The following is a 22,958-nucleotide window of genomic DNA, read 5'->3' as shown; positions in this document are numbered from 1 at the left end:
CGCTACCGGTCCAAAATGGTGGCCTTTTTCACACCTGCTGAGAGGGAGGCCAAAATTACGTACTATAAAAACCACCTATGTAGTCAGTTGGTCTCTGCCTTTGTGCGCCATCGTCCATCCTCAGACACTGTGGGCCCTGTGCGCTCGCGTTCCGCTGGCATGGCAGCAGGGGAGGGGTGGGGTGGTAGGAGCAGTGGCAGCTCCACCAGCAGCGGCTGCCTCAGTCTGCAGTCGATGATGAGTAGCTTTCTTCACCAGCGCAGTGAGGAAACTACTAACCAGCCGCAGCAGCAGCAGCAGCATCAGGTGGACCTGGAGCAGGAGCTCAAACAACAGGCTTGGGCCTACTTGGACAGCACCCTGCCAACCGAGGTAGACAATCCCCTTGACTACTGGGCAACGAAACTTGACCTTTGGCCCCAACTAGCTGAATTTGCCCTTGAAAGGCTGTCATGCCCGGCCAGTAGCGTGGCATCGGAGCGCGTGTTTAGTGCGGCAGGAGGTATTGTAACTCCGCGGAGGACACGACTGTCCACCCAAAGTGTGGAGAGACTCACGTTTGTGAAAATGAATCAGGCGTGGATTAGTCTGGATTTCAAACCACCAGTTCCTGACACAACTGACTAAATCCGCCATGAATCATGCCTCAAACATGTGCCACTTTCAGGTCTCCTCACACACTGCTGGTGTGTTGAATTTTTTGACATAGGGTGCTGGCAGATTACGGGCCTCCTATAGCTGCTGCCAGGCCCCTAATCTGCCATAGGCCCCTATATACCACCTCCTCCTGCTGCTGCCAGGTCCAGAGTCTCTCATGGGTCCCTGTACGGCCTCCCATTGCTGCTGTCTCCATCGCCACACTCTGCTGCCATGTGCCACTTTCAGGTCTCTTCACACTGCTGGTGTGTTAAATTTTTTGACATAGGGTGCTGCAAGATAACGGGCCTCACATAGCTGCTGCCAGGCCCCTAATCTGCCATGGGCCCCTATATACCGCCTCCTCATGCTGCTGCCAAGTCCAGAGTCTCTCATGGGTCCCTGTACGGCCTCCCATTGCTGCTGTCTCCATCGCCACACTCTGCTGCCATGTGCCACTTTCAGGTCTCTTCACACTGCTGGTGTGTTAAATTTTTTGACATAGGGTGCAGGCAGATTACGGGCCTCACATAGCTGCTGCCAGGCCCCTAATCTGCCATGGGCCCCTATATACCACCTCCTCCTGCTGCTGCCAGGTCCAGAGTCTCTCATGGGTCCCTGTACGGCCTCCCATTGCTGCTGTCTCCATCACCACACTCTGCTGCCATGTGCCACTTTCAGGTCTCTTCACACTGCTGGTGTGTTTAATTTTTTGACATAGGGTGCTGCCAGATAACGGGCCTCACATAGCTGCTGCCAGGCCCCTAATCTGCCATGGGCCCCTATATACCGCCTCCTCATGCTGCTGCCAAGTCCAGAGTCTCTCATGGGTCCCTGTACGGCCTCCCATTGCTGCTGTCTCCATCGCCACACTCTGCTGCCATGTGCCACTTTCAGGTCTCTTCACACTGCTGGTGTGTTTAATTTTTTGACATAGGGTGCTGCAAGATAACGGGCCTCACATAGCTGCTGCCAGGCCCCTAATCTGCCATGGGCCCCTATATACCGCCTCCTCATGCTGCTGCCAAGTCCAGAGTCTCTCATGGGTCCCTGTACGGCCTCCCATTGCTGCTGTCTCCATCGCCACACTCTGCTGCCATGTGCCACTTTCAGGTCTCTTCACACTGCTGGTGTGTTAAATTTTTTGACATAGGGTGCAGGCAGATTACGGGCCTCACATAGCTGCTGCCAGGCCCCTAATCTGCCATGGGCCCCTATATACCACCTCCTCCTGCTGCTGCCAGGTCCAGAGTCTCTCATGGGTCCCTGTACGGCCTCCCATTGCTGCTGTCTCCATCGCCACACTCTGCTGCCATGTGCCACTTTCAGGTCTCTTCACACTGCTGGTGTGTTAAATTTTTTGACATAGGGTGCAGGCAGATTACGGGCCTCACATAGCTGCTGCCAGGCCCCTAATCTGCCATGGGCCCCTATATACCGCCTCCTCATGCTGCTGCCAAGTCCAGAGTCTGTCATGGTCCCTGTACGGCCTCCCATTGCTGCTGTCTCCATCGCCACACTCTGCTGCCATGTGCCACTTTCAGGTCTCTTCACACTGCTGGTGTGTTAAATTTTTTGACATAGGGTGCAGGCAGATTACGGGCCTCACATAGCTGCTGCCAGGCCCCTAATCTGCCATGGGCCCCTATATACCGCCTCCTCATGCTGCTGCCAAGTCTAGAGTCTCTCATGGGTCCCTGTACGGCCTCCCATTGCTGCTGTCTCCATCGCCACACTCTGCTGCCATGTGCCACTTTCAGGTCTCTTCACACTGCTGGTGTGTTAAATTTTTTGACATAGGGTGCAGGCAGATTACGGGCCTCACATAGCTGCTGCCAGGCCCCTAATCTGCCATGGGCCCCTATATACCGCCTCCTCATGCTGCTGCCAAGTCCAGAGTCTGTCATGGTCCCTGTACGGCCTCCCATTGCTGCTGTCTCCATCGCCACACTCTGCTGCCATGTGCCACTTTCAGGTCTCTTCACACTGCTGGTGTGTTAAATTTTTTGACATAGGGTGCAGGCAGATTACGGGCCTCACATAGCTGCTGCCAGGCCCCTAATCTGCCATGGGCCCCTATATACCACCTCCTCCTGCTGCTGCCAGGTCCAGAGTCTCTCATGGGTCCCTGTACGGCCTCCCATTGCTGCTGTCTCCATCGCCACACTCTGCTGCCATGTGCCACTTTCAGGTCTCTTCACACTGCTGGTGTGTTAAATTTTTTGACATAGGGTGCAGGCAGATTACGGGCCTCACATAGCTGCTGCCAGGCCCCTAATCTGCCATGGGCCCCTATATACCGCCTCCTCATGCTGCTGCCAAGTCCAGAGTCTGTCATGGTCCCTGTACGGCCTCCCATTGCTGCTGTCTCCATCGCCACACTCTGCTGCCATGTGCCACTTTCAGGTCTCTTCACACTGCTGGTGTGTTAAATTTTTTGACATAGGGTGCAGGCAGATTACGGGCCTCACATAGCTGCTGCCAGGCCCCTAATCTGCCATGGGCCCCTATATACCGCCTCCTCATGCTGCTGCCAAGTCCAGAGTCTGTCATGGTCCCTGTACGGCCTCCCATTGCTGCTGTCTCCATCGCCACACTCTGCTGCCATGTGCCACTTTCAGGTCTCTTCACACTGCTGGTGTGTTAAATTTTTTGACATAGGGTGCTGCAAGATAACGGGCCTCACATAGCTGCTGCCAGGCCCCTAATCTGCCATGGGCCCCTATATACCGCCTCCTCATGCTGCTGCCAAGTCCAGAGTCTCTCATGGGTCCCTGTACGGCCTCCCATTGCTGCTGTCTCCATCGCCACACTCTGCTGCCATGTGCCACTTTCAGGTCTCTTCACACTGCTGGTGTGTTAAATTTTTTGACATAGGGTGCAGGCAGATTACGGGCCTCACATAGCTGCTGCCAGGCCCCTAATCTGCCATGGGCCCCTATATACCGCCTCCTCATGCTGCTGCCAAGTCTAGAGTCTCTCATGGGTCCCTGTACGGCCTCCCATTGCTGCTGTCTCCATCGCCACACTCTGCTGCCATGTGCCACTTTCAGGTCTCTTCACACTGCTGGTGTGTTAAATTTTTTGACATAGGGTGCTGCAAGATAACGGGCCTCACATAGCTGCTGCCAGGCCCCTAATCAGCCATGGGCCCCTATACCGCCTCCTCCTGCTGCTGCCAGGTCCAGAGTCTCTCATGCCATGTGCCACTTTCAGGTCTCTTCACACTGCTGGTGTGTTTAATTTTTTGACATAGGGTGCAGGCAGATTACGGGCCTCACATAGCTGCTGCCAGGCCCCTAATCTGCCATGGGCCCCTATATACCGCCTCCTCATGCTGCTGCCAAGTCTAGAGTCTCTCATGGGTCCCTGTACGGCCTCCCATTGCTGCTGTCTCCATCGCCACACTCTGCTGCCATGTGCCACTTTCAGGTCTCTTCACACTGCTGGTGTGTTAAATTTTTTGACATAGGGTGCTGGCAGATTACGGGCCTCCTATAGCTGCTGCCAGGCCCCTAATCTGCCATGGGCCCCTATATACCGCCTCCTCATGCTGCTGCCAAGTTCAGAGTCTGTCATGGGTCCCTGTACGGCCTCCCATTGCTGCTGTCTCCATCGCCACACTCTGCCATGTGCCACTTTCAGGTCTCCTCACACTGCTGGTGTGTTGAATTTTTTGACATAGGGTGCAGGCAGATTACGGGCCTCACATAGCTGCTGCCAGGCCCCTAATCTGCCATGGGCCCCTATATACCGCCTCCTCATGCTGCTGCCAAGTCCAGAGTCTGTCATGGTCCCTGTACGGCCTCCCATTGCTGCTGTCTCCATCGCCACACTCTGCTGCCATGTGCCACTTTCAGGTCTCTTCACACTGCTGGTGTGTTAAATTTTTTGACATAGGGTGCAGGCAGATTACGGGCCTCCTATAGCTGCTGCCAGGCCCCTAATCTGCCATGGGCCCCTATATACCGCCTCCTCATGCTGCTGCCAAGTTCAGAGTCTGTCATGGGTCCCTGTACGGCCTCCCATTGCTGCTGTCTCCATCGCCACACTCTGCCATGTGCCACTTTCAGGTCTCCTCACACTGCTGGTGTGTTGAATTTTTTGACATAGGGTGCTGGCAGATTACGGGCCTCCTATAGCTGCTGCCAGGCCCCTAATCTGCCATAAGCCCCTATATACCGCCTCCTCATGCTGCTGCCAAGTCCAGAGTCTGTCATGGGTCCCTGTACGGCCTCCCATTGCTGCTGTCTCCATCGCCACACTCTGCCATGTGCCACTTTCAGGTCTCCTCACACACTGCTGGTGTGTTGAATTTTTTGACATAGGGTGCTGGCAGATTACGGGCCTCCTATAGCTGCTGCCAGGCCCCTAATCTGCCGTAGGCCCCTATATACCGCCTCCTCATGCTGCTGCCAGGTCCAGAGTCTCTCATGGGTCCCTGTACGGCCTCCCATTGCTGCTGTCTCCATCGCCACACTCTGCCATGTGCCACTTTCAGGTCTCCTCACACTGCTGGTGTGTTCCATTTTTTGTCATAGGGTGCTGGCAGATTATGGGCCTCCCATAACTGCTGCCAGGCCCCTAATCTGCCATGGGCCCCTATACCGACTCCTCATGCTGTGACGTTGCAACAACGTGGAATTCAACCCTACATATGTTAGACCGCCTTTACGAACAGCAAAAGGCCATCACAGATTTCCTGATGTTAAAAGCAGATAAAGGTACTCCCTGTGTAACTTAGATGTCAGCCATTGGCAGCTCATGCGTGACACCTGCGCTTGCTCAGGCCCTTTGAGGAGGCCACGCTATTCGTGAGTCGGCAGGACTATGGGATGAACGACGTCATTCCTCTGTTGCACGTCCTGGAACAAATGCTGTTAACAATGGCTGGTCAGGGTGCGGTAGACGTGGCGCACAGATCTCAACGCCACATGGCCCCTGTGGGGGCAGGACTGGAAGAAGAGGAGGAGGTAGAGGAGGACATTGGTGCTCAGGAATTATTGAGTGAAATGGGTGGTTTTTCCACTCAGCGGACAGGAGTGGAGGAGCAGGAGCATCTGGTAGAGGAGGAGGAAGAGGAGACAGAGGACCCAGACGCACCGTGGCAGTATGCTGTGGAGATGGAGGCAGGGAGTCCCTCGCATTCCTTGGCACAAATGGCCCATAGCATGCTCGCTTGCTTGCGTAGCGACAGCCGAATAATAACCATCAGACAGAGGGATGACTTTTGGCTGTCCACCTTGTTGGACCCTCGCTACCGTTCAAAAATGGTGGCCTTTTTCACACCTGCTGAGAGGGAGGCCAAAATAACGTACTATAAAAAACACCTATGTAGTCAGCTGGTCTCTGCCTGTCTGCGCCAACGTCCATCCTCAGACACTGTGGGCCCTGTGCGCTCGTGTTCCGCTGCCATGGCAGCAGGGGAGGGGTGGGGTGGTAGGAGCAGTGGCAGCTCCACCAGCAGCGGCTGCCTCAGTCTGCAGTCGATGATGAGTAGCTTTCTTCACCAGCGCAGTGAGGAAACTACTAACCAGCCGCAGCAGCAGCAGCAGCATCAGGTGGACCTGGAGCAGGACCTCAAACAACAGGCTTAGGCCTACTTGGACAGCACCCTGCCAACCGAGGTAGACAATCCCCTTGACTACTGGGCAACGAAACTTGACCTTTGGCCCCAACTAGCTGAATTTGCCCTTGAAAGGCTGTCATGCCCGGCCAGTAGCGTGGCATCGGAGCGCGTGTTTAGTGCGGCAGGAGGTATTGCAACTCCGCGGAGGACACGACTGTCCACCCAAAGTGTGGAGAGACTCACGTTTGTGAAAATGAATCAGGCGTGGATTAGTCTGGATTTCAAACCACCAGTTCCTGACACAACTGACTAAATCCGCCATGAATCATGCCCCAAACATGTGCCACTTTCAGGTCTCCTCACACTGCTGGTGTGTTCCATTTTTTGTCATAGGGTGCTGGCAGATTACGGGCCTCCCATAGCTGCTGCCAGGCCCCTAATCTGCCATGGGCCCCTATACCGCCTCCTCATGCTGCTGCCAAGTCCAGAGTCTCTCATGGGTCCCTGTACGGCCTCCCATTGCTGCTGCCTCCATCGCCACACTCTGCCATGTGCCACTTTCAGGTCTCCTCACACTGCTGGTGTGTTCCATTTTTTGTCATAGGGTGCTGGCAGATTACGGGCCTCCCATAGCTGCTGCCAGGCCCCTAATCTGCCATGGGCCCCTATACCGCCTCCTCATGCTGCTGCCAGGTCCAGAGTCTCTCATGGGTCCCTGTACGGCCTCCCATTGCTGCTGTCTCCATCGCCACACTCTGCCATGTGCCACTTTCAGGTCTCCTCACACTGCTGGTGGGTTCCATTTTTTGTCATAGGGTGCTGGCAGATTACGGGCCTCCCATAGCTGCTGCCAGGCCCGTAATCTGCCATGGGCCCCCGTACCGACTCCTCATGCTGCTGCCAGGCCCGTAATCTGTCATGGGCCACTGTTGTCGCTTGTTGGCATATTCCGCTCGTTCAGATGCTCCTTCTCCTGCTACTCCTCTTCACGGATTCCGTCAGCAGTCTTTCTTGGAATCCGTTTCCAAGAGACAACAGTTTGCGAGCACGCACCCGACGGTGCAGAAGCTGAACGTCCTCCTGTCCAAGTTGCTGCTGCCAGGCTCGTAATCTGTCATGCGCCCCTGTACCGCCTCCTCATGCTGCTGCCAGGTCCAGAGTGTGTCATGGGCCCCCGTACCGACTCCTCATGCTGCTGCCAGGCCCGTAATCTGTCATGGGCCCCTGTACCGCCTCCCCATGCTGCTGCCAGGTCCAGAGTGTGTCATGGGTCCCTGTACGGCCTCCCATTGCTGCTGCCAGGCCCGTAATCTGCCATGGGCCCCTGTACCGACTCCTCATGCTGCTGCCAGGCCCGTAATCTGTCATGGGCCCCTGTACCGCCTCCTCATGCTGCTGCCAGGTCCAGAGTGTGTCATGGGTCCCTGTACGGCCTCCCATTGCTGCTGTCTCTATCGCCACACTCTGCCATGTGCCACTTTCAGGTCTCCTCACACTGCTGGTGGTTTCCATTTTTGTCATAGGGTGCTGTATGGCCTCCCATTGCTGCTGCCTCCACCGCCACACTGTGGCTCCACACTCTGGTTTTGGCCCCGTGACTGCCCAAATGAGTGAAGTGTGCGGTGATTCTAAGATCGACGGCACTCATCTGCATGTCATACTGACTGACAGTATTATTTCTCTTCCCCAGCAGACTCCAAGGGCATTTAAATTAAAGGTACAGTGTTCTGCACTAATATTAAGTCTCTCTGAAGCCTAGAAACACCCTTTTTTAAGTTAAATTCACAGCGAATTTATTCGACTCGAATCGAATATTGTCCACGAATTCGCCGAATCAGTCGAATCGAATTTTTCATTTCTTCGCTCATCTCTAATGTATACCCTTTGACATTCTTTTTAATAAATAGAATATTCAGAATCACAGTCATCCAGGACTTCTCACGAAAGTGAGGTGGAGAGTATGTCATTAACGAAGAATGATGCCACCAGCAAGTGCAATACAGAGAACAGCTCAACCCATCTGTAGATCCATGACGTCACAGATTACAGCAGTTTGGCATCAATATGTAGATGATGGGATTGATTTAATCAGTGCAGTCATCAACACTGAGGAATACCATACACAGAGGAGCCATCTTCCTTTACCATCAGAGAGCTCCCATTAGAGCAGGGGTCTCCAAACTATTGCCCTCCAGCTGTTGAAGTACTACACGTCCTATCATGCCTCTGCCTCTGGGAGTCTTGCCTGTGGCTGTCAGAGTCTTGTAAGGCTTTACGGGACTTGCAGTTTCTCAACACCTAGAGGGCCGTAGTTTGGAGACCCCTGCATAGAGGATGAGGACAGCTCGTCATCATCGATTATTTTTAACAATAAATACATTGTTGACGGTCTCTAGCCTGCTTTGACAACATGGAAGAGAGGAACCCATCAAATATGGAGCTGAAGACTACCTTGATTGTACAGTTCATTTATTTGTCTGTCTATGTACATCTGCAATTTCTTTTTTCGGTCTACCCATCATGTTATGGTTCTACCAACATCAGTGAACTGGAAGCTAGCAGACCAGAGTCCACTTCTGGACTCTGATGAGGAAGTTGCTACTGTTGCAAACCTGACAAGGGACTCATCCTCCCTGTCACTCATCAGTAATTCTTCCTTTTACTTCATAGCAGGTGTCAGGAGTCTTTTGACCATCAGATTCCACACTTTGTACTCATGAGAGGTTTATTTAGTAATACAGTTCAAGAGAGCAACGATAAAGAACTAAGGGTAGAATTTAACAGCACAATCCTAAAGATCAGTAAAGAGTGCTATAAGTAAGGTATTGTACTTGATATATTTTTCAGGTTATTTTGACGTCAGCTGTGTGTAGCAAAAAATGTCCCATGCCATAATAATGTTTATTTTAAATATCCTCAGTCCTGATCATGAAGCATTTACAGGTTTATTGGTGATTGGTTTAAATTCATTTTGTAGAAGTGAACTTATCAAACCATTAATCAGTCAAGGTGAATGTAACATTACACTGGTACATGAGGAAGCATATAACCTGGAGAATGGGTTTTAAATATACATTTCAAAGTGCTTTGTTGTATCGGATTGCAAAAAAATACCTAACACGATCTGATCATCACAGAAATTCAGAGCTGTCCTGTGCACACTGCTTTTGGAGTTGATAGGATAACTTTGAAAAATATGGATGGGTTTTACAAACTCTCAAGTGTTTACTGGAAACAAACGTAGATGTTATGTTATAGTAGAATATTTTATAAGTCAATTGCTGTAGACATGAGAAATCCTACAGAATACAGGTCACTCAACAGATAACCACCTTTATTGCAGTTTCTAACCCCTACATCTGTGTCCCCCACTGTCTTTGTGATTGAATGTACACTGTTTGAAGGACTGTTCTGTTTTTTTTGCTCTTCTAGGACACTTATCACTGCTTACAAAATAAGAGCATACTGACATTTATAGGACACCCGTAAAAGCTATACAACATTGCGGCAGTAATACGCTGTAATGATACATGCATCATATTTTAAATTTATCCCATTTCTAGTATGGATAAAATTAAAATATGAAAAAATAAACAAAAACTTTATAGAAGAAAAAACAAACAACCCAACTGATATTTTGCCATATTTTTTTTACCACTGGCAATATTGACTGTTTTATTTATTTATAAAGCTGATTTTGGCAATTTCAACTTTGTTTTTCAACAAACGTGAAAATAATTTAGTACCTTTACCAATTTACAATCGGAATACGCAACCAAAACCTGACATAAGGCATCACATTTTGGTGAAGAAAAGGTGAAGAATGATTATGATCTTTTTTAATTTAAATATTTTTGCAGTATTGCTGATGTTTTCAAATAACTTTTTACCAATTCTTGTACTTCACTGCAACAGCACTTCCCTTGTCAAAGTGTTGCATATTGGGGGAAACCAGGTTAATTTTGCCAATTTGGGTGATGAGTTCTAAAATTTAGGCAATGATTTATTTAGATTTTTAAAATAGTACCAATAGTCATGTCTACTTTACCTGGAATGTTTTCAGACATTGACACATATATTTTAAACTAATATTGGTGGTAAGTGATTTATATATTTTATGTGCAAAGTTTCTATGGATATATGCCTAATTTGTCTGCAGAAGAAGGTAAAATGCCAAACATTGCTACGATAAGGACTGTACCATCTGTCTCTCTGATATTGAGGAAGGAGAGAAAATCAGGTATTGTGTGTCTTATTAATTTTATCTAATATTCTTTAATGTTTTAGACAAATTGCCTGTAACATAATGCAACCTCTGTCAGTCTGGGTACTGATCTTTTGCATTTCTTTTCCTCCTGCAAGCATCTTCCGTGCATCCACATTTTCCTATCTGGCCTGCAATGACTAGTGGCTGCCTTTCACCAGATATTGCTCCCTGTGTAGGCATGACCTAGATGCTACACACCACCTCCAGACCACTGAGCAATACAAGGGAGCAGGCCAAAACTCTAAAAATATATTTATTAATTTTTTTCTCTCATATATATATTTATAATTTAATAGTACAATATTAACTATTTTCACCACTTTTTGAGGTTATACCAATTTGATTTACCTCGTTATAGGGGGAACTTTATATGGCCATTTTACCTTTCAGGAGCATTATGCTGGTTATACAGTATATATTACAGTGTAATTGTATAATCTCTATTCATTCTCCTTTTGAAATACCAAAGATATCACACATACAGGTCAGGATTATTGATACACTCAGCATCAACAGGTGTGTTAACCTCTTTACACATATTACAATTTGATGGCTCAATCTAGTAATATTAATGTAAATAATACAACAATGGCAGATGAACTTCAATGTGAAATGAACTGAGACTGCAGCACACTTGTGTCAGTACAGACCAGAAGATTTCTAAAGATTTTACCCAGATGCCAGTTTATTCTCCATCCCATACTAAACAGTCATTCCCATTTAAAAAAAGAAAAATCTGGCAATACAGTTCATGTCACCTTGTGTAGGATCTCTGCCAGTTATAAATTTCATGGATATTATGAAGACAGCTTTGTTCCTTTCTACATGAGGCCCTGTCCTGCATTGTTTTGTTGATGGAGAAAGAGATGGTTCCTTTTCTCCTTGAGAGACCTTTAAGCCTTTCCTCCATGGCAAAGAAGTCCACAGTAGACTTGAAGAAGTCAAGCAAAGCACTGTGACTCCACATTGTACTAGACACATCTTCTTTGATAAAGCCACAGTGACCACCGTAACGGCTCATCAACAGGAAAAAGTGAGGGTTTGTCTCAAAGAGTTCAAAGGGTATTGTGCTGTAGGGTTCCCCACGGATGGGGTCATCTTGGCTGCAGATGCACAGTACTGGAATAGCCACTTCATCTATGTCTCTGAGTGGGTCATTCCTTTCCCAATAAGAATCCCATGACATGCTATTTGAAGTCTTGGTTTGGCAAAACACTGCTTCTTCAAGTTCCTTTATTGTCCGGCTCCCCAAAAGTCTTTCTGTATTGATCAAATGTCCTAAAGCTGTAGCATATCTGTAAAAAAATGAAAATAGAAATATAGAAGAAAAATTTAGTTTCCATAAACAGCAGAGACAGTAGCGGTAGTAAAAGTTTCATTATGGCAGGACTATAAATACAATTACCTACAGCTAAAAGATGAAATTTACAAACCCATTGTAAGCTGAATTTATTTCTAGAATAAATAAATGATGCTAGAATAAAAACCTGTATGGTTATAGGTGTATAAAATTCTTCAACAAAAGCTCATCTCAAAACTGTTAATGCATTTTAAAGTGGGTGGCAGGTGATGCGATTACCTGACAGGTACAGTTACTTACATACTGAAATACATGTAAAATCTGCCATGCTGAAGATCCTGTGCCGATTTTCTCACCTCTCATGTTGCCCAGGACAATGAGAATTATTATGTTGGCCCATCTATGAGAATTTCATTCATATATTGTCAAACGGTGACAAGAGGAGGAGAGACATTGCTCACAACATGTCCTAACCACCATCCATCCAAAACCAAAATTTAAGACGTGGTAGGAATTGCAATGCACAGGTTAGCTATGGCTCTAAAAGTACTCAGTGCAATCAAGATTTGACAGAAGGGCTATTTCATGACAAAAATTACTACTGTGAAAAAAGGGTTCTGATTCTTATTATCATGCAGATTTTTGCTTTAATTTAAAATTTTAGATGAACACAAAAAAGTGACACCTAGAATGCACTGTCGCCGTCTGTTTTGTACTTTGTGAAGTTCAGTGAAATGTAGCTTTTGCAGCCAAAATCTGTAGGTGGCAGTCATGATACTCCTACAGTCTCATTGCTGCAGAATATGTAAGACTTTGAAGAGATTGCATTTTGAATTAAATATAAAGCTGGGGCTCTTTCTAGATGTCAGAAGTTTGTATTTTTACAGTGATAATTTATTAGTGAAAAATAAATACAGTAATTAGCAAATACTTGCATAATTATTTTGGCAAAGAAACGTACATGACTCACAAACAGTGGATATAAGAGACACATGAGTTATTCAGTAACCCATAGCAGGCAACAAATATTTATATTTTACTAATCTGACCACAGCCATTTTAAAGTTTGCCATAGATTACCACATTTTCTCATCAGCTTTGAATTGCACTGCACTTGTATTTGCATAAGAGGACACAATCTACCATCTTAGTACTTTAGCACTTCATTTAGAAATGGTTGTAATGTACCAATGCACTCAATTTGTCTGTGGTCTGTTCAAATTAGTACATACAGTACTTACTCCTAAAGCTGGAACATTCCTGCAAGCTCCCTAATGTCTTTCACATACAAAATATACAGCACTAAGGGGTTTCGTACAGCAACTCCTCAGCTTCAAACCGGCTTTGGAAGGAATTTTGAATGTAATTGGAAGTGCATGGAGCAGAGAAAGAGAACGTAACATAGCACAAACTTTAGAACGTCTAATCTTTCTGCTCCTCTTACTAAACCTGTTAGATGGTCTTTGCAATCTGAGTGTAGTATATTACACAATACTTCAAATAGCACAGTGCAGAATTTACTTTATGGCATCAGCAGCTCACCTACAGCTTTCACATTTTCCTGGATGTATTTATCAAATAAGGTTACAGTTACATATGCTCCTTCAGATCGAAAGTAATCTAGTAACAATATTTGACCTTCAGGCTTAATAAATTTCAGCCAAAAAGAAAAAGATGGGTGAAAGTCCACACCCAAAGATGGCACACCACCATACTCTACCTTGAGACAAGGCCACAACGCCCCGAAGCTATTTCTGAATGCCAGAACACTTTGACCTAAATAGCGGTAAAGATAGATATCTCTCATATCTGGCAAGACTTTCAGAAGCTACGTAAAAGAGTCACCAAAGCAGAGTTGTGTCCATTTCTTCTCCATGATGGAGCAAACAATCCAGTGAACTGAAACATGCCACCATCGAAAAGCCAACACTATTTAACTCCTATGGCATCTCTGCAAGGTCTGTAGATACTCTTTATTATACCTTGGCCTTAGACTTACTCCAAATACGGTCATTGACTTAAACCATAATTTATGATTTACTTCAGTTCAATATCCTTGTACATTGGTGTATTTTAGAATGTATTTTGTATAATTTATAATAATAATTAATATGTCAGACAGGAAACAAAGTAGCCTATTTATTGATCAAAGACTTGAGATGCAAAAAGCTTCCACAGAAGTATGGTTATGTACACATATCATGCACAAATGCTTGCACAACAGGGTGCCATTTACAAAGCCAGTGTATATACCAGTCCTACATATTATACAAGAATATGTTTTGGTTTCTCTTCAAATTTTAAACCAGTGCTTGCTATTTTTTTAGTGTAACGAAGGTCATTTTCAAATGCACAATATATGAGCTGTTGCAGTGCTTACAAAACAGACTAATGTCTCTGCTCAGTACCTCTGCTAAGGGCGTTTCAGTGATTCTGAAGTTCCTTTGTGTGAGATTTACAATAATACTGTGACTCAGTGCACGTTTCATTGTTCATATATATTTCTGCAGAAAAAAATTGCTGTTTAAAACCAATTGATTTTCTACGTTTCCCAAAAGAGAACAGTCTGGGGAACATCAAAAGTTATTTTTGAACTATTGTGACCTAATGTCTACCTTAAAAGTGTACCTGTGATCATGAAGGCCTACCCGGAGGCTGCCTCCTCCTCAAAGTAAATATGGCTCCACAGGGTTAGTTTTCCAAAAAAGCCCACTTGTAAAAGAAGCATTATCTACTTACCTTTTAACCCCTTCTCTGTTCTGCAGCCTCTGGGAACATTCTACTGTGTGCAGAACAATGGCTACATGGTTCACACTTCCCCCTAGCAGGGTCTACTAGAGTCAGCTCCAATCCTAACCACAGCACTAATTACATGGAGTTTGCATGATCTTCCTGTGCCTGCGTGGGTTTCCTTGTACTCTGGTTTCCTCCCACACTCCAAAGACTGGTTAATTAATTGGCTTCCGCCTAAATCGGCCCTAGTTTGTGTTTGTGTGAATGTGAGTTAGGAACCTTAGACTGTACGCTCCTTGAGGGCAGGGACTGATGTGAATGTACAATATACAGTTGCAAGAAAAAGTATGTGAACCCCTTGAGATTACTTGGAGTTTTGCATGAATTGGGCATAAAATGTGCTCTGAACGTCATCTAAGTCACAACAATAGAAGAACACAGTCTGCTGAACATAATACTACACAAACATTAGATGTTGCCATGGTTTAATTGCACATAACATGTAAACATTCACAGTGCAGGGAGGAAAAAGTATGTGAACCTTTGGACTTAATATCTGGTTGACCCTCCTTTGGCAGCAATAACCCCAACCAAACGTTTCCTGTAGTTGCAGATCAGACCTGCACAACGATCTGGAGTCATTTTGGACCACTCCTCTTCACAAAACTGTTTCATTGTAGCAATATTCTTGGGACGTCTGGTGTGAATCGCTCTCTTAAGGTCATGCCACAGCATTTCAATGGGGTTGAGGTCAGGACTCTGACTGGGCCACACCAGAAGGCGTATTCTGTGCTGTTGCAGCCATTGTTTTGTTGAATTACTTGTATGCTTTGGGTCATTGTCCTGTTGCATCACCCATCCTCTGCGGAGCTTCAGTTGGCGGACAGATGGTCGTACGTTTTCCTGCAAAATGTCTTGATAAACTCTGGAATTCATTTTGCCATCAATGACAACAATCCATCCAGGCCCTGAGGCAGCAAAGCAGCCCCAAACCATGATGCTCCCTCCGCCATGTTTCACAGTGGGGATGAGGTTTTGATGTTGGTGTGCTGCACCTTTTTTTCTCCACACATAGTGTTGTGTGTTCTTCCCAAACAACTCAGTCTTGGTTTCATCTGTCCACAGTATATGTTGCCAGTAGTGCTGTGGAACATCCAGGTGCTCTTTTGCAAACTTCAAACGTGCTGCAATATTCTTTTTGGACAGCAATGGCTTCCTCCGTGGTGTCCTCCCATGTACTCCATTCTTGTTTAATGTTTTCCTTATTGTAGATGTGTCAACAAAAATGTTAGCATGTGCCAGAGATTTCTGTAGGTCTTTAGCTGACACTCTGGGATTTTTCTTTACCTCATGCAGCATTCTGCGCTGTGCTCTTGCAGTCATTTTTACAGGACGACCACGCCTAGGGAGAGTAGCAACAGTGCTAAACTTTCTCCATTTGTAGACAGTCTGTCTTACCGTGGACACATGAACATCAAGGCTTTTGGAGATACTTTTGTAACCCTTTCCAGCTTCATGCAAGTCAACAATTCTTGATTTGTAGGTCTTCTGAGAGCTCTTTTCTGCGAGGCATGGTTCACATCAGACAGTGCTTCTTCAAACCAGTAAACCCAAAACAGGTGTGTGTTTTTTAAGGGCAGGACAGCTGTCAGCAACACATCCAATATCATCACACTGATGGGAGTCAAGGTTGGCTCACTCCTGGCTCCAATTAGCTCTGGGAGAAGTCATTAAGCTAGGGCCTCACATACTTTTTCCTCCCTGCACTGTGAATGTTTACATGTTATGTGCAATTAAACCATGGCAGCATCTAATGTTTGTGTAGTATTATGTTCAGCAGACTGTGTTCTTCTATTGTTGTGACTTAGATGACGTTCAGAGCACATTTTATGCCCAATTCATGCAAAACTCCACGTAATCCCATGGGGTTCACATACTTTTTCTTGCAACTGTATGTAAAGCGGTGCATACATTTACAGTGCTATAAATGTACCTGTAATAAAATAAAACTGTCAAAAGAGTAGAATGCTCTTCTACTCACCTGCTGGCTGCTGTGGTTCCTATGCCAGCTCATACATCTTGAAGTGATGTAGAAGCCACCTGGAGGAACCAAAGTGCCTTGGGGGGGAGAAAACATTCCATCCATCTGACAGTGGAATGCAAACATACACTGGATAGTGGTGGATTTTCCCTTCTCAGACTATTGGAAAGATAACTAAATACTTCTTTTACAGGTGCACTATTTGGTAAAACGTGACCAAGTGATGACAGGATCCTGTAGTGACATATAGGCTTTTCCTTACATGGGCCTCCAGAAATATAAGCAAATAAATGTTTCTGTTAAAGATGGACCTTTTGGTAAAAATGTTAAAAAGGTACAGCAACACAAACCAAACTTTGGTCAAGGCAGTTGAAGACTTCTAGAGTATGCCTGCAGTATAACCAACAAAGTAACAATGACAGACACTCTGATTAGTTCAAAACTAGCAAAAAAGGTAAGGTGCACATAGGCAGGGCAATAATACAAACACACATTCAAGCTAGTCAAAAAAAATACACTGCACTGATCATGCAGAAATCTTCGAACAGGCTGGTTGTACAGAAGTTGATCAGTAGATCAAACTTTTGTACAACCAGCCTGCTTTAACATGGATCGAAATTTGGCCAGTCTCTGCTGAACCAGATGGATTTCGATCTATGTATGACTGAGTTAAGTTACTCGTTTATTGTTTTGGAGGTTGCCCTGTCATGTGCACCTTTGCTATTTTTGCTTGTTTTGAATTGATAAAAGGGGCTGCCATTGTTGCTCTGCTCTGAATTTAGTTTGTATTTCAATGTTTTTATTAATTTATAGAAACAGTTTAACACAGGAGCAACAAAACACGCCCACGCAGGGACTATCAATTGCACATAAAAAAAAACAAAAAAACAAAAAAAAACAGTGCTCTAACACCAACAGAGCAAAAGGTGCGCCCACGCAGGGGCTATCAATTGCCAAAACAAAGGCAGCTATCCACTGCCACACCAAAAACAAAAAAAGAAAAAGGAAGGAGGAGTACAAAAAGGAAAAAGATAACAAGACCAAGAGCAGGGGTCAAAGAACGCCAATACCGAGCAACATCACAACCCCAGACTAACCGGGGGGGGGGGGGGGGCGTGGGAAAGGCATATTGCAACCATGGCTCCCATATTTTCAAGAATTTATGCTAGTTGTTACAGATGCTTGACATCTGTTCATTGAGCATCATAGTGGTCATACAGTCCCGCACCCCCTGAAGAGGGATAAACGGACTCTTCCGTGCCTGAGCAATTTTTCTAGTGGCTGACAAAAACAAATAGGAAGCCAACTTCTGCTGGTGAGCCAAGAGGCCCGGTATGGGGCAATGAAGCAAGGCATACTGAGCATCCCAGGGTATGGAGAGATGGAACAAGGTTAAAAGGAGGCCAAACACAAGAGACCAAAAACAAAACAGTCTCGGGCATGACCACCAGATATGAAATACATCACCATGATGGCCACAACCCCGAATGCATCGATCACTGCAGGCATGGTCACCTGGCCAAAACGAGCCGGAACCCAATACCGACTAAACAATACTTTGTATGCCGCCTCCAGCATGGTCATATTAAATGAACATTTAGCTATAAGCGACCAGGCCCTATTCCAGTCCTCCAGATCCATGACTGCCCCCACTGAGCAACATATGAGAGAGAACTATGCGTTGAGCGTCTGTTCAAAGCTGCATAAAGAAGGGAAATAAGGCCCGAGGCGCCCAGACGCTGTTGGTAAAGCAGTTCAAAGGCAGATTTCTGGTACGGGAAAGCAGAAGTGCCCCGCAGTGAGGTCAGTCAATGCCGCAATTGAAGGTAACGAAAAAATTTCGCCGGAGGGACATCCCGGGACTCCTTAAGAGAATTCCAAGTGGGGAAGGACCAAGAAGTCAAAAAAGTGTCACACCTGCAAAAAACCATTGGCCACCCACCAAGAAAACGCCCTTGGTTGATCTAAACCCGGTGGGAAGAGAGGGTTGTCTGAATTTAGTTTGGACAAGTCACAGAAAAACAGAAAACAGTATTATTTTTATTTTAACTCAAATAATTTTTCCCAAACCAATAGTCTTAACCACAAACATCTGCTGAATTCACCACATGCACTTGATTGTTTATCTCTCTTGCAATAATTTTTAGAGCCCATTAAAACCATCCAGTGAATTAATACAAACGAGTTAAAACCATGTGTTAAAGTGCATGGTGTTAAGACAGCCCATTGATTTGAATAAGCTTCCTAATGCACACCTAATGGTGTGTTGGGGTGCTATTGAGAATGAAGCATTACATTGCACCAATGCGCAGCAGTAACAACTGTGTGGCCACAGCACAATAATGTGAATGGTTCCTCAAGTTATTTTGACTGCTAAAGTCAGTTCACAAATATCACATAGCTTTTTCCTACTTAAAATACAGGGGGCTGCAGGCTGTGGCTGTGCGTTTTGATAAGGTGCCTATTGAAAAGAGCAGAAAGAGCTTTCTGGAGGTGCTGATACAACTTTCTAGAGTTAAAAAAACCCCAAAAAAAACAAAAAACAAAACCTGTGAAACGATTATGAAATAAAATACCAAGCACAAGTAAAAACTCATGAGGCTTTGTTACCTGAAGCTATTGTAAGCTTTAGGATCGAGGTTGGGTCCCTGGAGCAATACAGGGGCAGAGAAAAGTGCAGAAGAAAGTGCAGGACAGCCCATTTGTTCAGCCTACTGCCCACCCATACACTGCCTGTCTTATGTTGCTGGTGCATACACTGTAGGTAATATAGAGTTAATGAAAATCATGATCTAGAGACAAGGACAGCTCTGTCAATGTAGTGTGACCCAGTGGGTGGATTGCACATTGACTTCGTTAATCAGTTAATAAAAAAGACTTCAAGATAATTTAATTAACTGAACCCTGGTGAATAATCACTAGAATGTGGTGTCTGATACTTGATCCACTCTAGCAGATGCTGAATTAAAAATATAACTCCAGTATACACATTAATTGCTGCAATTTTCTCACATGAACCTGATATAAAAAGGTATTCCTCTGAAAACCCTTTGTAAGAGAGAGCATGAGAAAAGAAAAATAAACATAAAACCATGCATTATAACATACAGGTATTACAACTGGCCGATCACTTAAAGTGATATTAAAAGGCAAGTTTTGTTTTTTTTTTTTTTTTTTTAAATAATAAAAACATGTTATACTTACCTGCTCAGTGCAGTTGTTTTGCACAGAACAGCCCCGATCCTCCTCTTTTTTAGGTCCCCTGCTGATGTTCCTGGCCTCTCCCTCCTGCCAAGTGCCCCCACAGCAAACAGCTTGCTATGGGGACACCCAAGCAGGCTCGCTTCTGAGCCGCTGCTCTGCATGTCCATTCACACACAGAGCCGCAGCTTGGCCCCGTTTGCCCTCTCTCCTCACTGGCTGTGATGGACAGCAGCAGGATCTGCGGTCTCAGCCAATGAGGAGGGAGAGTCCCCGGAGAGCCGAGGCTTTCATGCACATCGCTGTATCTCGATGGGGCTCAGGTAAGTATTAGGGGGCTGCTGCACACAGATAATTGGGGTCAGGATAGTCCCTCCATTCCCTGGTGACAGAATGCTATTGGTGCACATAAGGCTCCATGCACAATAGGCGATTAGCATTTTTTTGAGCTTCAGCATCTAGGAGCAGAAAAAAAATGTTTTTGTAGAGTTTTTTTGGAGCATTTTTCAAGCATAAAAAAACGCTAAGCACTCCTAAATGCTGCTAAAACCCTCCAAACAGCTTTTTTTCTACATGCTGTAAACACACTAATAAAACGCTAAAGCGCCTAAATGCTTCTAAAACGCTACTAAAAAATTTTATTACCAGCGTTTTTTTAGCTTGAAAAAATGCTAGTGTGCATGGGGCCTTTATAGTGCAGATCTTCCCCTCTAGGGCAGGACAATACCACCTTGTCCATGCACACATTCCTGCCATATGTATATATACACCAATGTAATTCTTGAATAGTGGCAAAGTCTCAGATTTTTTGTTTGCCATTTTTCCTCGACTCAAAACAGAGCTTTGGGCACATACAGGAAGTTCCCTAGTTTGTATGCAATGTTTATGACATTCCTGGAGAGTTACAGTAGACTGTCACTCCAGTAGTATACTTTGATTATAGATCCTCCCACCACAGTCTACAATGGTAACTTTTTTTTTTATTTTTTTTATTTACCTTTTGTAAAAAAACTTTTTTTCAGCTCACCTCCTGGCTCCATTATCACTTAAGCAAGACTGATGTAGCCTCCACTCCTAAAGCATGCTGGGACATACACATCACATATCCCAGTGGCATCCTCTACAATACAGTGGCTGGAGGAGGGCAAAGCTGGCTGTCTGAACTGAGAAGAGACAGATGGCCTCCAATGACGTCAGAAGCAAATAGGATGGTATAGAATCTACCTGTTCAGCATAGAGCAGTGGATCCCAGAGGACCCATGCTGGATTCACCTGTTGGGAGAGTATAATTGTTTTTTAAATAATCTAATTTTATACTGTACTGTCAGATCTCATTATCAGTTGTAAACTAGTTTTGAATGTTGTCTGTTCTAACAAAAGAAGGATAAATATCCAGAAGCTTGGCATCTGCATTGTATATTTCTGGGGTCACACTCACTTCAGAGTGCAGTAGCTTGCAGTCTGCCCATAGGTCTTCCCCCCCTCCACACTCTATTTTAGGCACTCTCCTAAGACAAAAGGAATGTATTTTTTTCCTGTCATTATTAGTTGAAGGGCTTACAAATTTGAGACCTTCAACAGTAAACTTTGTCACGACAGAATATAAATTGATATCTTTGCATGACTTCAAATACAGTCCTGTTCTATCATTAAATCACTATGTTGAGCTGCATAAAAGTATATAGACTTTGTACAAATATTAAAGAGGTCATACAATATACTGTATAAATAGTACAGGAAATGACAATAAAGGCAAAATACTGAAAACCACACGAGGACAGAAAGTTCTGCCTTGAAATGCATACAAAGTGACCACAACTTAACAGCGTCATTCGCTTTCAGATTATATGTGGCCAGCTTTAAATGTGGGAAGTTACACACACACACATCCAGTAAGCATTGTTTGCCTTGCCAAATAATAAACATGATATTGCAAAACATCACTGAAAAATTGGACATGAGACCTTACATTTTATCATACAAACACTAAAAGGACACAAAGCCCCTCTACAGGCCAGCTATGCTTGGATTTTATCTAGCCAGAAGATCATCATATACTCAATATAGTTCCCATCTTGAGTGGTATTATTGCTGCATGGTGATAAAAGAGGACAGAGTCCAGACCCCTTTTTATCCTTTTTCAGTGCACTATGAATGCTAGCACTATGCACTTTTTTCCCTTCTTAGGCCTCATGCACACATAGCGTTTTTGCATCCATTTTTAGGGGCGCCAGAATTATTATTTTGACCAATTAATTGAATTAATGCCAAAATGCTTCAAGCCTGTAAACACGCCAAAATGCTTGTAAAAGTATAAGACACTTTTGCAAGCGTCAGGCGTTTTTTCCTGCCAAAATGCTGCTGCCAAGAAGAGGAATGCTTTTAAAACATCCTGTGTGCATGAGGCTTCTAGACACTAAACCGAAAGACTGAAAATGGAAGATCTTTTATTTTTATCCAGCAATGAGTCCCCTACATTTGCACTGTAAAAATAAATTAGCACTAAAGTGCGTTTCTTTTGCTGCTGCTTGGTGTGGAAAAACTGTTACTTTTATTAATAGAATACAGTTCCATCTGGGGTAAAGATCTCACAAAGGGCCACTCGCTGGGGACCTCTTCCATTCGGAAAATGTCTTGTATTATTTTCACAGAAGGCAAAGTGGTTTGGAGGAGGAAATATCATCCAGATTTCCTCCATTCACAGAATCTTTCAGCCCTGAATGTTCAGCACTTGGTGTAATGTGTAGGCTGAATAAAAATTGGAGTTTTATTGAACCCAGCAGAAATCATACATGCAACACATTTCATTAGTGGGCATTTATATTAAGGCCTCATGCACATAGGACGTTTTTCAAACTCTCATATTAAATTGTAAGCACTTATGAGCAGGGCCCTCTTAATCCTCGTTTTGTATTTTATTGTATTGTAACTGTATTGTTTCCCTTTATATTTAATATATATACTTTAAATCCTGTATAATATTAATAATAAAAATAAACAGTTGCATGAATTTCAGGCCAGCACCACTTGCAGAGGAGCACTGAGACCAGAGTTTCCATATGGACACCTATCCTCAGTGCAGTTGATCTCCCTCCTCCCAGTGCATTTCTCGCACAGACAGGGCAGTGCAGAGGGGTTTGTGTATGGGTGGACGAAGCATTATGGGGGGAGCTGAGGTATTTGTTTCCTTTAGGTCTACTTCCCTTGTAAC

The 22,958-nt window shown here is 45.0% G+C and overlaps 1 protein-coding gene and 1 long non-coding RNA gene across 2 annotated transcripts in view; one reads left to right on the top strand and one right to left on the bottom strand.

The window, feature by feature from the left end:
* The window catches only part of LOC149471114 (uncharacterized), a 359,643-nt gene that overhangs the window by 241,283 nt on the left and 95,402 nt on the right, over nt 1-22,958 (top strand). The gene's annotated exons all lie outside the window — the stretch shown is intronic.
* The window catches only part of LOC149471115 (protein ABHD15-like), a 49,576-nt gene continuing 36,456 nt past the window's right edge, over nt 9,839-22,958 (bottom strand). Inside the window, exon 3 of the mRNA XM_089657790.1 lies at nt 9,839-11,767. Within this exon, the coding sequence (XP_089513916.1) occupies nt 11,227-11,767 (541 nt within the window). The 3' untranslated portion in view covers nt 9,839-11,226. The remainder of the gene's footprint in view (nt 11,768-22,958) is intronic.

Source organism: Staurois parvus, unplaced genomic scaffold (assembly GCF_062004578.1).
Source record: "Staurois parvus isolate SC_StPar_1 unplaced genomic scaffold, SC_StPar_1.0 ptg000029l, whole genome shotgun sequence".
Classification (NCBI taxonomy): domain Eukaryota; kingdom Metazoa; phylum Chordata; class Amphibia; order Anura; family Ranidae; genus Staurois; species Staurois parvus.
The sequence above is the reverse complement of the archived record's forward strand: the minus strand, read 5'-3'. Positions and strand labels throughout refer to the sequence as shown.